At 38.7% G+C, this 18,321-nt stretch overlaps 1 protein-coding gene across 1 annotated transcript in view; it reads right to left on the bottom strand.

Annotated features, from left to right (window-relative positions):
- Positions 1 to 9,765: 9,765 nt before the first annotated feature.
- The window catches only part of COL14A1 (collagen type XIV alpha 1 chain), a 131,489-nt gene continuing 122,933 nt past the window's right edge, over positions 9,766 to 18,321 (bottom strand). Inside the window, exons 45-47 of the mRNA XM_063299632.1 lie at positions 17,184 to 17,261; positions 16,073 to 16,228; positions 9,766 to 11,443 (exon numbers count right to left, since the gene is read on the bottom strand). Of these exons, the coding sequence (XP_063155702.1) occupies positions 11,133 to 11,443; positions 16,073 to 16,228; positions 17,184 to 17,261 (545 nt within the window). The 3' untranslated portion in view covers positions 9,766 to 11,132. The remainder of the gene's footprint in view (positions 11,444 to 16,072; positions 16,229 to 17,183; positions 17,262 to 18,321) is intronic.

The following is an 18,321-nucleotide window of genomic DNA, read 5'->3' as shown; positions in this document are numbered from 1 at the left end:
CATGAAGTAGTGATGCTACATGGCTATATCAATGTGCTCACATAACTATTGGTGCTGTCGCATTCTGGACCAGGTCAGTTTCTGAATTGTCTTCAGAATATGTAGAGTACGTTGCAATCATCCAAGGTTTTTTTTCCCATTTTTTAAAACATATCATTAAATTTGGACACACAGAATAATATTGATCAGTTTTTCCACGATGTCAGTAAAGAACCAGTTCATAAGCTGTAAATCTGGGTTTGCACTGCCTTTCCGTTAAAGAAGAAGGAGAAATTTTGTTCCACGCCATGCTGGTAAATCCATAGTTTTTCATGCATCATCAATTTCGCATTTTGTGTCCATAATTCAAATTCCTATTTTCGGTATATAATTCAAAGTCAAATTCCCATCTTTAATCCATATTACACATCTCAAAATCATATTAACAAAGTAAAAAAAAAATTAACTGAAACAGGGCAACAGCAGGACAAGCTTATCATACATCTAATTGTTGCTGCCCCCCGTCATTTAACACTTGAAAGCCAACCCTTTTGAAATATTCTCTGATGTGTCCAGTAAACATGAAAACATCTTTTGTTGATTTTATCTTCTTTTAAGAGAATAAAAGATACATTTAACACCCATTGAACTCCTTAATCATTTGTTTGTTAAAATTGGGTAGTCTCAAACTCTGTTCCACAGTTCTCGCAGCTACCCAATATTCACCTACTTGTCCATAGAAAAAAACACATATGTGTACATATAACCTTACACATTTCTACATAGCTGTATGGCTGCTTTGATTTTTCTCTGTTCTGCCAAAGTGAAATGGCTGGCTATCTCCAACAACTCAATTTCAGAGGGGCCCAGGACAAGTCCTGCAGCTATATTTCCAGTCAAGTTTCATGGGAAGCACAAGCCAGAAAGCAAACTATTTCAAACGGAGGAGCACAAGGGGATGCCAAGCATGTGGTTGCAATTGATGAAAGAGCACACAGACAAATGTTATCACTTCATAAATAGCAGATTTTGGCCAGGAAATATGGTTAGATATATGGGAGAAGGCCATACTGGTTTCCAATGGGACCAAGCTCAACCATTGGATAATTTGCTTAAAGATGAATGTAAGTGTGTTAAAGGACTAGTCTAGCTTAATGCAGAGAATGCCGGGGGGGGGGGGTCTGCTCTAGCTTAGCAGTTCTTAAATTCGACATGCTTGAATGTTGGTTTGTGATCAGATAAACAAAGTTGCTAAATTGAGTAACAGTTTCAGAATAATTTTAATTATTTATTATAGAACAGAGGTAGGTGTGTGGGAATGACCTGAGGAGACAGGGGGAAGAGCCACAGCCAGGGGAACAGTCAGATAAGAGGCAATTTAGCCCACAGAAAGAATGTGGACATGGCAGACGTCTCAGAAGGGACCCTCCCTAGTTTCTTGTACTTTCAGACTTGCAAGATTCTGTCAATGTAACCTTATAATAAAGTAGAATTAGTTCATCTGCGAGAACCAGTTTGGTCTAGTGGTGAAGGCATCATGCTGGAAACCAGGAGACACTGAATTCTAGTCCTGCCTTAAGTATGGAAGCCGGCTGGGTGACTTTGGGCCAGTCGCTCTCTCTCAGTCCTAAGGAGGCGGCAATGGCAAACCACTTCTGAAATCTTTCCAAGAAAACTGCAGGGACTAGTCCAGGCAGTCGCTGAGAATCAGACACAAATGTTAGAAAAAAAGTTCATCTGGGTGTGCTTCCTGTTTGGACTACCTTGCAAAGCCAACATCAATCTTACAAGTCTCAAAGTACATTTCTCCCCCATCTCCTTGACAGCCCAAGGAACTAGGGAGGGTTCCTTCTGAGTCGTTTGCCACACCCACTTTCCTTCTGCGGCCTAAACTGCCTCTAATCCGACTGTTCCCCTGGTCTTTCCCTCACATCATTACAGCAGGCAACCTGCTGATGAAATTTGGTGCTATTTGTTCCTCGTTTTAAGGCAGAAACCCACAAGTGCTAAACTGTAAATCTTTAAAATAAGCTTAACACACTTTTTAAGAAGTTGCTTTTAAAATTAAGGGGGGAAAATTCAGTTGCCTCAGCATGTAGACAATGCCATGTGTGATAGGCCCATCTACTGCAGCCCTTGGAGACCCCCTACCCAAGGGTTGCTTCCCCATTCTTCAATTAGAGTAAATTGGTAGATCATTTTGGCAAGCTAAAATTAATACATTTTTCTAAAACATTGACGTGATTTTCTCTGCATGTTAGTTTAATGAGAATATTAAGGCTAATATAAAGTATGTTTGCCTTGTAAAATATTGCCTCAATTTGGCAATTATAATTCATCAGGTGAAACAGTGCATTCAAGAGTCTGTTCAAACATTTTTTTTAATTAAGGAAGCCTGAAAGATGTAGTGACATCTTACCACTGAACAGCATATGTGTCATCAGGTAATAATAACTGCATTCCAATCTCCTGGCTTTCTCATAGATGATTTTTAATTGCTCACTGGTAACTAAAATAGTGAATAATTAAAACAATGGCCTTGATCTCTAGTTTTTGAATGAGATATTTTATGACAATATGAATTGTCAAAAGTTGGGAGTAGACTTGGTGGAGTGTATATTTTTCTTTCAGGCTTCCATTATAATCAAAATTAAGGGATACATTGGTGCTAATGACAGTTGTATTTCAGGCTAGTTGGATTACCTACTTTACCATATTTAAAACTTGCTTGATCCTGGAGAGGGAGAACATAATCTATTGATTTGTTCTATTTCATTAGATTTTGGTACAAAAATCTAAATTCCTTGTATATACTTTGGACATCTGTTTGGGATTTTTATTTTGCAGCTTACAAAAACTGCACTCTCCAGTTTGTTTGATTTATTCTATCGACATGGGAAATAACAGAACTACGTCTCATAAACATGAATCCCGCCTTTTGCATAGCTGCTCCATTGTAAAAGGTGAAAAATAGGAAGTTCATTCTGAACAGAAATGTGTTTCTTAGCAACAGCCCATGTCATAAAAACAGCATATTTAAAAGAAGTAATTTAGTGGGAAATGGAGGATTAAATCAGAAGATTAGAAGAGTCATCCATAATTATTATTCACCGTGCTCTAGCTGGAATCAAATTATTGCTCACATAGATGGTTCACTAAGATACTTGCTATTAGGGATTCTGTACATTTCTTCTGCCGTGCAAGGTAAGCTATTTTGCCTTTGCTTTACCGCACAGCCATTAAGGATAGAACCCTTTGCATAGGCATCTTTTTGTTGGTAGTTGGATTGAGAAGAAAGTCTACTTCAGAGAAACAGCAGGATGTTCGAAACCCAGCCACATTCTCATTGTCCCTTTTTCCATGAAGAAAAAAAATCATACCCACCATCCAGTGGTAATGAATATTCTGTTACTGAGATGTTAAGAGGTGGTGGATTGTGACTCAGTGAACTGTGTGTCGTCATAATATTCCTAAATATTTTGCAAAGTCTTTGAATTCTTTGTCATTGTCCTTTTACAGATCAGCCATACACATATGTTTATTAATGTGCACCTATTGTCTATTGAGAGCTAATTTGGTATAGTGGTTAAGGCACCAGGCTAGAAACTGGGAGGCTGTGAATTCTAGTCCCATGTTTGGCACAAAGCCAGCTGGGTGACCTAGGGCCAGTCTCTCTCAGCCCTAGGAAGGAAGCAATGGCAATGGAAAAACCTTGCCAAGAAAACTGTAGGGACTAGTTCAGGCAGTCACCAGGAGTAAAATTTAAAAAGTGATTCAAAGACCCCCCACACACACAGACATGTGTATTAACGTCCACCTCAAAATGTTACTTGATGGAGAAAGTTGTTGAAAAATCTGAGCCAGTAATAACCAAGTGTTTGATTCTTTCCTTAAGATCAATTTCTATTATAGTAAGACTAAGGATCCAATATTTTAAATTTCAGCAGAACTAAGTAAGCTTGAATTGTGTACACAATATTCATATCTTCAGACACAAATGTTCTTGCATTTGGTTTGCCGTTCCCATTCTCTGTACCTGTCAAAAATGCATTCTGTGCATAATACTTCTTAAGCTTGTTTCATTTGTATATCTCTGACAGATTTACAGGGCCACATGCTCTACTACACTGGCACGCAACTTCTGATAGCTTCAGCAATGCTGCACACTTTGTGTAAATGTTGAGGGTTGGACTCCCCAAATGGGCAGGCTCAGGGATTGGTTTGGTGGAAGGATTATTCAGGAGTTCTAGAGGTGAGATGGGTACCTTATGGTTAAGACACGTCCCCCAAACTGTCCAGTATGCCAAAAAAGAAAGGGATGGATATATGGATGGATGGATGGATGGATATAAGCCACACTTTCTTTTCAAGGCTGACATAGTTGTATAAGTTATATGCAATACTATAGTATATTAGAATTCCTGGATAATTTCATGCATTGGAAATACACAGAAAATACAGGTTATATGCAGTTTTGGAGGTAATAAAGCTTCTAACTCTGTTTTGGTGCTGTGCCTGGAAAGGTTTCTTACCAGCTGAAATAAACCTGAGTTCAGATTCATTCTGTCCCTTTTGAATGTTGTAGTTGTCCTGTTAGACACATCCTAATGTCTTATTACTAGTACATGCTGCTAATACGTTAGCTGTGAAGCACTGGCGCACAGTGGTGAAGGAATTTAAAAGTTTTTGGAGAAGTCATCCACGGCAGGGAAGTACTAAATACCTGCTGCTCACTAACTGGGTGATGTTCTATTTTGCACTGATGCGGATCTGGTCCTTGGGCAGGAGTGCCGTTCGGAGGGCTCCAGAGCTGGTGTCTGGTTGCTGAGCTAGTAAATAACCTTTTTGGTTCTGTGGCAATTCTTGGTACGGTATTTCTAATTTAGCATACACAAAGACAGTATTTCATGTGCTTCTGAATGCTGTTAACATTTTGGAATATAGGTTAATCGGGGGGAAATTATGGTATTTTTCCTGTAGCAAGTTATTATGCTTGGAGTGAAAATATTCCTAAATATTTTAAGTGTCTGGTTATTGAGATGATCTGAAATCCAAACAACTATTTTTCCTTGTTGTATAGAGTATTTTTGTTTTCCATGTGGTCTTTGGGCCAGTATAATCCAAGACAAACTTAAGGGCTTCCATTTATCCAAAACAGGTGCTGGGTTATCTTTGTATGTTGAATTTGGTGTCTTCTAGCACATCTGAGTAAATTCTACATTCATTGGGTCTGTATGTGTGTGATATCTGTGATATTAGAACATAGGATATATTGTCCCCTTCTGAACTTCCCTATTAGGCACTGGGCAAACTTTTACATGACAAAACTATCAGAGCACTTGGCCAGATAAGTTAGCCTTTTTCAGGCCTAGAACACATAATTAGTACTGGGATGGGAGATTAGTAGGGAATTCCAGAGCTGTAGGCTAAAGTAGATTAATAGGTACCGCTTCGGCATGCAGGTAACGGCATTCCGTGTAGTCATGCCAGCCACATGACCACGGAAGTGTCTATAGACAAACGCCGGCTCTTCAGCTTTGAAACGGAGATGAGCACTGCCCCCTAGAGTCGGACATGACTGGACTTAATGTCAAGGGAAACCTTTACCTTTAGGCTAAAGATACAGGCCATGGCAAACCCCTCCCTTAGTGTTGTCAAGAAAACTGCAAGGAATCACCAAGTGTCAAGCTACATTTGAAGGAGATTTTATCTTTGGTCCAGCACTCCTGAGGAAGACAAATGCAACTCTTCCTTTAGGGAGGATTGCATCTATAGATCCCAGTGTAAAGGTGATACATTGGCTGTTCTGTAATGCACACAAACATAAAATGGCCCTAGGAGTAACAAAATGAAGTGTTGTTTTGTTTTTTCCGCACAGTACATAATTAACTCAAAAGAATTAGGTACCTCTAGATAGGGTGGTAGTTGTTCCTAGCATTTGTCCCACTCGGCTGCGGGAGTCTACTTGTTTTGCGCTGCACTTGCAACATTTCACATAGCAAAAGCTATCAGTGCATGATGTGATGGTGGTTTTGGCTTTCCAGCTGGCTTGGCATAGAGCCTGACATAGATTTGGGCTGAGAGAGAGAGAGTAGTCCAAGGGCACCTGGCTGGCTTTCATGCCTTAAGGGTGGACTGGAACCTGGGTCTCCCCACTCCTAGTCCATACCCATAATAATTGCCCAGATATGGTTATGGGCATGCATTTCAAGTGGCCTTCATGGAGGGTAATGTTGTCATGGCTGCCAGTCCTGATGACTAGCTACCTTCAGGCTCTGTAGCTGAAATCCTGTGAATGCCAAGTATTAGGACAGTCGAGTAAAAGAAGGGCAATTGCTCTTCTGTTCTACTTTTGGCTTCATTAGGTGATAGCACCCCAGAGAATGGTAAAGATTCATTGAGGACACAGATTTTTTTGGCACAAAAAGAACATGACCATTCAAGGGCATAAACTAGATTTAGTTGTATTTCTTTTTCTTTTCTCTTACCTCATGTCTTTAATTATTTTCCTTGCTGTTTCTTATTCCTCTGCACATTGCACATAGCATTGTGTTGCTTATACCAAAAGGGTGTAAGCTTGATGGGTGTGTGTGTGTGAGTGAGTGAGAGAGAAGGAGCATCCCAGATCGTTCAGACAATTTACTGTTGCTTTACTAATACTTACTCAATTTGTACCTGACATTTTTTTACTCTGGAATGCTGCTTTCTATTTGCAGAGTCATTGGCTTAAAGGTAAAGATGTGTGACTGGGTGAGCCCAAGGAGCAAAGATGGTGGTAAAAAGTGCCTCAGTCAATTTCTGTCTTTTATGGTAGTTAGTGTGTGATTCCATTGGAAAGGCACAGGCCCAGGTTGGGGAGATAGCAACCTTGGAGTGCTCTGCCAAGAGTTTGTTGGTTTATTTAATGATTTTCTATCCCGCCTTTATTATTTTTATAAATAATTCAAGGCGGCAAACATATCTAATATTCCTTCCTCCTCCTGTTTTCCCCACAACACCAACCCTGTGAGGTGAGTTGGGCTGAGAGAGAGTGACTGGCCCAAGGTCACCCAGCCGGCTTTCAGGCCTCAGGTGGGACTAGAACTCACAGACTCCTAGTTTCTAGCCCAGCACCTTAACCACTAGGCCCATATTTGGAAGAAATACGAAGAGCTTGACTAATAAATATAGGTAGAAGGTGGCAAATGATGAGTATCTCATAGTCCATCTCTTTGTGGGACTACTACAATAAAAATGTTATTGTAAACATATCTTCTGTGTGGTTATTCTTTAGAGATAAGTGACAAGGTCTGGGCTCCAGATCTTTGGGAAACCTGTGTGGTATAGTGATCAGTTAATCTGTGTGGTCTTTCTTCACTGGTTTTCGTCAGTTATATGATGCTATTGCCAATTTCAGAAATTACCATCTGCTAACCAGAACTCAAAACTTGGTGAGGTCATGGGAATTGCAGCCTTACTAGAACTGTTTCTTGCTTTGCATAGTGTCTGCAATCAGTCGTCTTGTGCCCAGTTCTTTTGAATCTTTTGAATGGAAGACTACAAAATTCAGTATCTGCTTTTCATTTTCGTTTGTTGAACAGCAGGCGTTGTTGGACATTAATTACGTATCTCCATTAATAGCTATCAACTTCTGATACCAAACGATTTGTTATCATGCAAAGTTATCAAATATTTTTCCCTCTTTTGTCCTTATAATGATAGAAATTGAGTTATTTATCTGTCTATCAAATTTATCACCACCCATTTCCCCCACAAGGGGGATACAGTGTGATACTGTAATAGTAGCATAGAATTAGCCTATTTCTGCTTCTTGCAATTATCTGACAAAAAATCCCAATTAATGAATTGTTATGCTTTTATTTACAGGCCTGAAGACTTTCGACCAACGTAATAGAATATAAAAGAACTGGAAGAGAAGCCTACCTAAAATCTGACTTTGTAAAGTCAGGGACCTCCCAGAATTTTACAGTATGGCTATTTGCATAAACATTAAATTTACCTGCATTAAATTATTATTTTTTATGTACTACTGATTTTTTAAAAACTCTTTAATAAGATGCAAAGCTAAGACTGTAGTTGGTACATTTTTCTTTTTCTTATATCCCCCTTTTTGGTTGGAGGGAGATCGATAACAGCTGAAATAAATAAGTAATAAACAATGTTTTCCTGAAAATAATGTGCATATTTTATCTCCATAAATCCTTCTGGCCTTTGGATGAACTTCTTTTATGTCCTGCTTACTCCATTATATATAAATATTTGAGCAAGCTATAAGGTTGCATGTTCCTGCTGAAGGCTGGAGCTAACCAGTGATCTCACATTTAATGTCAGGCCCCATGTTTGCAGCTCCTCCCTTTCGGAAGACTGAACTGTACATTCAGTGCTATAATAGATAACTGCCAACCTCAATTTTGTCACCTTCAGTCATCCATTTAGACCACAGCAATGTGTAGCACTAACATAAAATAACTCTGTTGACAACTCTGTTGAGTTACTCTTACGTTAGCAGCACTCAATCCCCATATTGTAAACCCCGCGATGACTCCTGTGTCCTAAAAAAAATTCATGATTCCTCCATGGATTGATCAAATCCTCTCTCTACGTCTTCCAAGTTAGTGGTCATCACTACCTCTTATGGTAATGAATTGCACTCACTAACTATGCATAGGCTAACAATGTTCTGTTTTCCCATTCTGTCAGAAGGAAAATGAGCAAATGCTTGGATTTGGTGTCCTCTTCTGGCTATACTTTAGATGTCTAACATAGCTAACCATTTATTTTACAAGCAAGTTTGTTTTAGATGTTGCTCGTCAACCGTGGACCCCCAAAGTGGCATACACTCAATTAAAATATTAAAAGCAAGAAAATTCAGAAAGCCACAAAACAATAACCAGGTGCATAGCAGGAGAGAGGCAAAAGTGTTCAGGCTGTCAAAGAGGAAAGCCATTGTAATCCCCCAGAAGATGTATGCACATCTGGTTAGAAATACAGATAATAGGGCAAAACCTCTGCCTGAATTGAGAATGTAGATACTTTCACTGTTCCTCCTGTACTAAATGCTTCATAGTTATTCTGATTTATAGGAACATCTGGCAAAATCTGTTAAGTTTGCAAGGATTTAAACATTACTAGAGTTTGGAAGAAACCTTGAAACAACCCATCTGCCTATTTCTATCTTTGGCATGCCTATAAACACTCAAGCATTTAAAACTAACTAAATTAGCATAGATAGTGAATTGCCACCACAAGGAATTTAGAGGGATCTTCTCTTCAAATAGTGCTGCTGTTTCATAACAGGAGTATAGTCAGTAATGACTGCAAATGGATTACTAAGTTACAAAACTGCAAAAGTCAGCTGCAGTGGCTATAGAAGTACTGTATGCTGTCCCTTGTTCGTATCATGTGTTGTGAACATATCACTTTTATTCAAAATTCAGAGTTTGAGTAATCCAGATTTAAATGCCTTCTCCAGTGACTCAATGGTTCTCTAAAAATTAATTGTCGTACAGTGTAATCAGTATTCCTCAATAATTTGTGAAGTTCGCTTGTATTGCTGATAAAATTACTTGTCATCCTTAATCCTCACTCTTAGGATATATTACATATTACTGAGAGAACAGAGATGAATAATGGGCAATAAAAGAGCCTAAGTAGCCACTGAGGTAAAATCAAAACTTGCACTCCAGGTTTGCATTACTTCTTGTCTAAACAGTATGTTTTAAAAAAGATTTATGGCATCTGGGGATAAAGAAGTTATTCAATCTATTTGTATAATATCAAGCTAGACCCTGTAAGCAGAGACCTTACAAGCAAAATGAAAATGATTGTCTAAAGTCCAGTGAGGGTTGCATCCTTCAATGCTACTTCAAGATGTTTGCATTTGTAGGCTTGGAAATATTCAAGGAAATTTTTTTATTATATTTAGGTAATGAGTGACAGACAAAGTGCTGTCAACAATTCTGAGTCCACTCAGTGGCTACATAGCAAAACAATTTCTGACTCATAAGGAGCAACATCGTGGCATGACGAATACAAATATCCAGAAGAAAGACCATCTTTCACTTACTTCCTCTGGCATGCTGAGGCCTGAGAATTCAACATTTTCTGGCAAAGAATACTAAGAAGTTGCATACATCATGGCATTGAGCATAAATGGGTTATCCTACACCATTCCAACAATTTTTAAACAAGAGTAAACATTGAGAAAAATTATATTGTGCTAGTCTCACTCGTTCAACATTTTTTAACCTAACTATAGAGAAATGTGAGGAATTAAATGATATATGGTGATCTTGCTGGAATAAATAGGCAGACCATGAACATATATGGCCCTTATGCAGTGATCTTCAATTCAGTTTTACTTGGCAGAGTAGATTTTTGACTTGCAGGAAAAATGACGGTCTTCAAGTCTCTTGAGATAAGCAGGACTTTGCTAACTGGACTGATAAAGGGCAGCATTCTTGAGGTTGAAATCGCAGGGTAAATTGGCTCAGACTAAGCTTTTACATATCCCCAATTCAACTTCATATTGAAACTGTGGTCTCTTAAAATCAGTACAGTAGAAAAAATATTTATAAAAGTTTGCCACATTTATTTGTATAGAAAACTAGTAATAGACCCACAATAAATTATCGGTGCATTTCCAACAGGTATTCATTTTATAGGAATACTGTGGGATGAACCCCCCCCCCCCACTTCATATACATCTTTATATGGATGATTTTTTAAAAAAAAACTTCAGAGAACTCAGATAGCTTTAGTAGGTTTACTTTGTGAGGGAAGCACACAATTAAAATTTAGACAAAAAGTCAGAAAACAAGCAATTATAAAAGAACTCTCCTTGTTTTAATTCAAATTAACCATCTGGTATTGCAGTGTTTTGAAATGTGCGTTGAACCATACTCATAACATAACTAAAGAGATCTAGAAATACATCTTTTGGAGTTTCCACCTAACAATAAACCGCTATATTGTTAATAATTTCTGGCATGCAAGGTAATTAGCTCTTTCCTGTCTTGTCAAAATGGTCATGTATAATATAGTTATTCCTTTAATGCATATGCTTGTAAACAGTTTCCATGACAACTTTTAGGCAACTGGACAGAGGCCTAAACATTAACGTATGTATTGTATACAAAGAATATAAAAGCAGTTCATTGTGAGGTTTTTTTAATTGCTCGACTGCGTTTTGGAAAGCTGGTGCTTCTTTTGGAGATTCTCCTTGTAAAGCGGCTTATTCCAGGAGATCGCAATTCAGCAGCCTCCATTTCTTCATCAACTGGTGTGAACTCTGGTTGTGCGATGTGAGGTCCTGGGTAGGAGGAATGAGGATGAGAGTAGGATCCATGAACAAGATAGGGCTGTTGCTCATCATCGTAAAGATCCTCAGAATCATAGAGCTGGTAGGAGTTATGGGGCAATGGCACAACTGGAATATCTTGATCTGTTGGATCCCCATATCCACCTTAACCCACAAAGGAGAGACAGAATTAATACAAGAGGAAGTTAAAGCTCACTCATCATTAGAAACTGAGTCAGTTTTAAATAGCTAAACTATCATCTAATAACAAAATCTTGTAAAATTAAATAATCAGCATTATCCCAACCAGGGAATTGGTTATTAAATGTTAGAGGTATATAAGTAACCTTCCAATAAGTGGGAATATTGTAGTCAATGTGGATTGTTTATCATGCAATGCTTATAAAAGCCTTTAATTTTCTTAAAAATATCAAGATTCAATCCAGTCCCAAATAAAGTCTCTACTGTATTTCAGTTATATGTCTTAATCCAAAGACAGTTGATCGTATTTAAGTTTCACTGATGAATGTATCCAGGAATATTTTTTGTATTTTTGTATTTTTATAAGGGTTTTTATAACTAATTGTAAGCCACCCACAGTTACTTTTATAGTGAGATGGGCGGTGTATAAATGTAGTAGTAAATAAAATTTTAAGAAGCATTTATGTAAGAAATTCAAGGGAAGAAAGAACAAAATACTATGTCCTGGAATAAGACATAGCTGGGTGGCAGGCACACGTAGACTTCACACTAACATTCATTTGTGGGTTCCACTTTTTTCACTCCACCTCAAATAAGCAAAGAATTGATCAAGTTCTATTTATCGAGTTGGATACAATCCTATTCTAGACTTAATCTGTTCAAAATGCTTACCCCTACAATGTTCTCAATGGAGAAAGTGTCACATATTTTAATTGTGACAGGAAGTCAAATAAATAAAACTAAGAGGCAACATCTGTTTTCATAAACTATCAGTGCTGCTGATTGAACAGGCTTGAGGCAGTTCAATAATCATTTCTGATCTTTTTCCAAATGAAAGAAAAAACAAACTCTACCCGAAATCAGTTTCTTTCACCTTCCATATTGGTAGCCATTGTAAAGGAATGAGCCTTTAAAATTGAAAATGAACAATGGTGAGGGGTGGGGAAAAGGGGGGGAAAGGGATAGGAGTAAATGGACAAGAGAACAAAGAAAAACATACAGGTCAGTAAAAGACATTTCAAGAGGCCAGGTTTAAGTATACATACTAATCTTGCATTCTGAACCTGCATGCAAAGCTTAGGCACCCCGGCCAAATTGTATGTTTCAGTGAATCGGTAAGTGAATGAAAGCTGACAAACCTCTACTTGATGCAAAGTTAAGGACATCTGTCTGGAAATTTGAATGTATAATTACTTGTTATGTGTAGTAGTTTACAGATTCCAAAAAAAAATGGGTGCAGAACTTTGAACAGTCAGTAAGCACTTCATTTGACAAGTAACAGTGGCCAAATATTTCCTGCTGCTGTCTAAAAGTCTGTCTGTCCTTGCTTTTGGAATTTTTTCCCATTCTTGCAGAATTCTTCTAGCTCAAAAATATCCTTAATTCACCTTAAGAGTTTAAGATCTCCCCAGAGACTGTCAATAATACTCAAGTCTCAAGGTTGAAGTCCATTCTAAAACTTTTATCTTTTTTTCCTGTAAGTGTTTTATGGTTGATTTGGAAGTAAGTTTCAGACTGTGACCTTGTTGAAATAGCCAACCTCTTTTCAGCTTCAGTTTCTTCACTGACTATAGGATATGAGCTTGCAAGGTGATATTGATGCTTGGTTGAATCCATGTTCCTTCCAGCTACACAACATTTCCTTTACCACTGAACCTCAAAGCCTAACAGAGTCAACTTGCTTAGCATCCGGCAAGCTGTTCTTCAAATATCGCAGCATTTTTTCCCCAAAATGTATCTTGCATGATTGTACCTGAACAGTTCAATTTTTATTTCATCAGTCCAAAGCACTTTGTTCCAAAATATTGGAACTTAGGCTAATCAGCGTTTTCTTTTGCATGCTTTAGACACTGATTTTTGTGATGAAGTAAAAGAAAAGGTTTCTTTCAGACTTCTCTTCAGTACAGACCAGGTAAGCAATCTGTGGACGACCACTCTAGTATCTGCGAAGCTTTTCATCAGGTTTTTTGTAGTGATCTGTGGATTCTGTTTTGCAGTTCTAGTAGGAATTTTACTTGGTCTTCCAGATTCTGCCTTGACTTCAATAGCTCCACAAAACGTCCATTTCTTAATGTTTCCAATAGTTGAAATGGATAGCAGGGACCTTTACAGATAGCAGGGAACTTTATAGATCTATTGCCCTCCCCTGCTTTCTAAGAGTTAATTATTTTCAAATGCTATATCCATAGTTGTTGAAAACAGGCAGAACACAATCACAGCCTGAGAGGTTAGAAGGATCACAGTGTTTGTTCACCTGTGAAATTGTCGTCTTCTATCTACCTGTAGGCCTACCAAGCCAATCAACTTTCAGGGCCTTATTAACAACTTTACAGTAAAAATAAATAGCACTGATTCATATGGAAGGTTGTCTAAATTTCTTCATCTGACATACTCACTTTTTTTTCCACTCTGAATCTGCAAAACAACTGCACATAAATGGTAAGCATGCATTCAAATGCGCAGAAAGATGTCAAGTTTAACTCAATATCATATAGAAGTTGTGTCAGCTTCCGTTCCCTTAAGGATTCACTGAAACTTAGTTTGACCAGGGATGCCTAAACTTAGACATGCAACTATATATTGGAAGTAACCAAACCTTAGTTATAAAGCTTCTTTTTACTTGCAAGATCCAGGGGGTTGTTCCATGCTGCACCAAGCCAACACATTTAAGGATCCCATGCAATATGGATATTGATGCCAAAGTTCCCTCAATTCCTCTTGTGGCCTCTCTATTCTAAAACAGTGTTTTTCAAGAACCGCAGTTGCAACTGCATTTCCTTATCATTTTGGTGATCACAGAATTCTCTGTTGCTGGAACCTTGAGAGTACAACATTCTTGTCTGGAGATTGAACAGAAAGATTGACAGGGCAGACAAACCGCTTTTCAATACATTTTGTTCGCCATCGGGGAGAATGCTAAATTGAAGTTTATGGCAGCACAGCACCAAAGTCATGGCTGTCATTTAGGGAAACCCCTTATATTTTTGAGGAGCTTAGTAGTTTGAAAATCACTGCTTTAGTGGGAAAAAAAATAAGATATAATCATGCAGTAAGAATATTTTAGTCAGGCTGTTCTTGGAAGGTGTATGTACCATTCATTCATTATGACATTATGCATTTTTGCTTCAGATTATTACAAGAGGCTTAGTTAGTAAAGTTCATTCCTCCATGCTGTTTGAAAGCTCATGAATAAGAAGGCTGGGGAACTATTTTTTCCTCCTGAAAGGAAGTGTAAAACATCAGCTTAAGAGACAGAGAAGGGAATTACACGAATAAGGCATTCAGATGGGATGGAACAGATTAGTTGGATAACATAGCAATGTCATAATAAGTGCAACAGACAAAACAAAATACTTTTAATTTTATGTACTTTTTATAAGGTTTTTCTGTTCCTAGTAGAAAGTCATATCACCTTTTTTCTCTTTGGATACATTAATTGAGAATGTCATACAATATTTGTGATGCTTCTATGCACCATGAGAACTCCAGGTAAACAGTCCCAACTAAAAGCTGCAGTGATCATTTCTGAACTACTCAAACTTCACTTCCATTAAATTATTCAGAGTCTATAAGTGGGGTTCTGTAGATGTAGCTCTGGTTGGTTAGTATGTGTAGCCGTCCCTCTGGACTGCAACTCTCAAGTCAAGCGGAAAGTGGTATTTCAAATATATTTGTATTTATGGATGGTAAAGTATGTAACATTCAGACCACTTTCCCTAAGAATGAGTCTTTGCTCTTTGGGGTCAGTTACGACATTGTATTTATGATGACCGTGGGAAGATAACCAATGAGTAATCTCAATCACAGCAGTGATACTGCCAGCATCATGGAGTTTGAATATCAGGAAGAGAGCTGAGCTCTGCCAGTAAGCTGACACTCCATCTGTGTGACATCAAAGAGTTCATTTTTGAGTCCCATGTCATCCTGGGAGTTGGGAATAGATAGACAGATAGTTGTGAATAGATATTGTAGATAGCTCTCCCTCTGCCAGAGGAATAAGTGTGCAGCCTAACACACACTCTTTGACTTAAATCTCCAGTAACAAGTTTTTTCCAACTATTGCTGATATATTAGATGCATTTTCTTCTAAAAAACAGTTAACGCAACCACCATTGCTTCCTGGGTAACCTTTTGATTTACATTTGGCTCAGAAAGTTCATCCACACAAGGAAGTGTACTTGAATCTGTTTCAAGATTCACCCTGATGTCAATCCAGATGTATAATTCAGAGATATCAGAGAGGTCAATGCAGTTTTGTCCTCAGTGTTGTGACCAAGTAACCAACCTGGTTGGAATCAATACATATATTCATTATGAAATTCCTACTTGGTGGGAATCACATCCCAAACAGGCCTTTTTAAATAAAAAATAAAAATAGTAGTTCCAAAATAGCAACGCTTGGAACGGTGCCTGCAAATATGTGTGAAGAACACAATGAACAGTAAAAGAGAGGGATTGCTTTCTTTTGTGCACATCAATTCTCCTGCACCAAAAACTGAACACCAAAATCTTTTGGTACAGCTCTTAGCTTTGAAGGCAGGGTAGGGAAAAATATGGGCAAAAATAAATTCCAACCTAGAAAAGAATACTTACCACCTGTTCCGTAACCAGCACAAGAAGAAGGATCACAGTATCCTGGCTGTCCGGGTGTTCCCTGAGCCCCAGGAGGACCTGTGCGACCTGCTGTTCCTCTGGGACCTGGTGAACCAGGAGGGCCTGAGGTGCCAGTTCGACTCTCACCTGGAGGTCCTGTGGGGAACAGGAAGCAGCTGTGAGAATCTCACCTCTGCCTTACTGCAGAAGGTTAATCCATTGTTAATATTTAAGGTTTGAACTGAAGACTGAATTTTAATGCTTACTGTATTTTTAGAAGTTTCCTAGAGCCACTGAAATTGGGTGACATACGCAGTCAGGGCAATCAAAATATAGGTAGTCCTTGACTTATGACCACAACAGGAACCGGAAAATTTGTTTTTAAGCAGTGCGGTCATTAAATGAGGCATCACTTTTTTGCCACAGTTGGCAAAACCACATAGTCATTAAGTGAATCATGCAGTTCCCCATAGACTTTGTTTGTCGGAAGCTGGCTGGGAAGGTTGCAAATGGCGATCGTGTGACCGCAGGATGCTGCAACTGTCGTAAATACAAGCCGGTTGCCAATCACCCAAATTTTGATCATGTGACCATGGGGACACTGCGATGGTCGTAAGTGTGAGGACCAGTCGCAAGTCAGTTTTTTCAGCACTGTCATAATTTCAAACAGCTGCTAAACAAATGGTCGTAAGTTGAGGACTACCTGTAACTATGAACTGATTTCAGAACAGGCACCTGCACTTTGACAATATTTTCAAATCACGTTTATTGTGCATATCAGTGCATGGGCAAACTAATTATTACTCTGCATAAGAGCTTCCTTGACCCATTTTTGGCATATAAATTCATGAAGTTTACATGAAGAAATAAAGGAGGATGGAATACTGTGCCAAACTGCACATAGAACAATCCCAACATATTCAGGAAATTAAAAAATGCAGGGATGATTGCTCATGCTTGAAGACCAGATACAAAGGAATATCCAAATAAGTAAATAGTTTTGGAAGAAAAGACTTAGATACTTGTCAGGAAATGCCCTTCCTGTAAAAATGAATGATAGAAGCAAGTGATCCTCCTTAACTAAAAAATTGGAGTTCTACAGTATATTTACCAGCTGGTCCCGGAGGGCCTCGAGGGCCTTGTGTTCCAACACCTGGGTTACCTCGTTCTCCCTTTTCCCCTGAGGAGCCTGTTTAAAGTACAAGACAGAAATCAGAACAGATGGAAGAAAAGGATTGATACATGTTTCTCTCCATGCATCTTTTACTAAAATTAAAAGAAAGGAAGGCGGCCAAGGAAATTGATTCTCGAACATGTGGCTATCTGCATCATGGAAAATTGCTACAGTGGATTTCCTGCTATAATACCTCTTGGTTGGTATAGCATTGCTAACCTGAAGTATCATTTGCATTGGTCAATATGCAGGAAGTATAGGAGAAACAGTTAAAGGGAGAGGGGTCTGGGGAAGACAAGACAGCAGTTTTCCAGTATCTGAAGGATTATCACACAGAAGAGAGAATTGACTCAGAGGGCAGGAACATTTGAACAGCTGGGATAAAATGACAAGGAAGGAGGTTCAGACTACACAACAGGGAAAGTTCCTGACGTTTTGCTGTTAGCCAGTAGAACAGGCTGCTCCACAAAGTGGTGAATTCTCATTCACTGGATGACTTCCAACCAAAGCTGGAGGGTCATCTGTCAGAGACCCTCTAGTGCAGTGTTTCTCAACCTTGGCAAGTTTAAGATGGGTGGACTTCAACTCCCAGAATTCCCCAGCCAGCATGCTGGCTGGGGAATTCTGGGAGATAAAGTCCACCCATCTTAAACTTGCCAAGATTGAGAAACACTGTGGGTCCAGCACTGAGTAGGAGATTAGATAACAAAACCTCTAAGGTCCCTTTCAACTCAATGATTCCAGTTCAAAGTTCCCTCTCCCATTATATGTGGATTCACACAACTACCCAATTGTGACCTTCAACTCCCTACTTCAGTTTCTTCTGCCACTGGTGCCTTATTCACACTATTCAACAAGGTACCAACAGATTTGCAGCGGCCTATGAAGTCTACCTTTTGTGAATTGGGGGTTTGCAACCCTGGTTTGTTCTGACTGGAAATAGTTATTCCTGATTTAGAGTATTAAGAACCATATGGAACTGAGGGGGGGTGGGCAGGGAGGAAGGAGGCTTAAGATGGTATGCACATTTTTGCTAAATGAACAGAGAGGCTTAACACATAATGGAAATCCACTC

Source organism: Candoia aspera, chromosome 3, assembly GCF_035149785.1.
Source record: "Candoia aspera isolate rCanAsp1 chromosome 3, rCanAsp1.hap2, whole genome shotgun sequence".
Classification (NCBI taxonomy): Eukaryota; Metazoa; Chordata; class Lepidosauria; order Squamata; family Boidae; genus Candoia; species Candoia aspera.
The sequence above is the reverse complement of the archived record's forward strand: the minus strand, read 5'-3'. Positions and strand labels throughout refer to the sequence as shown.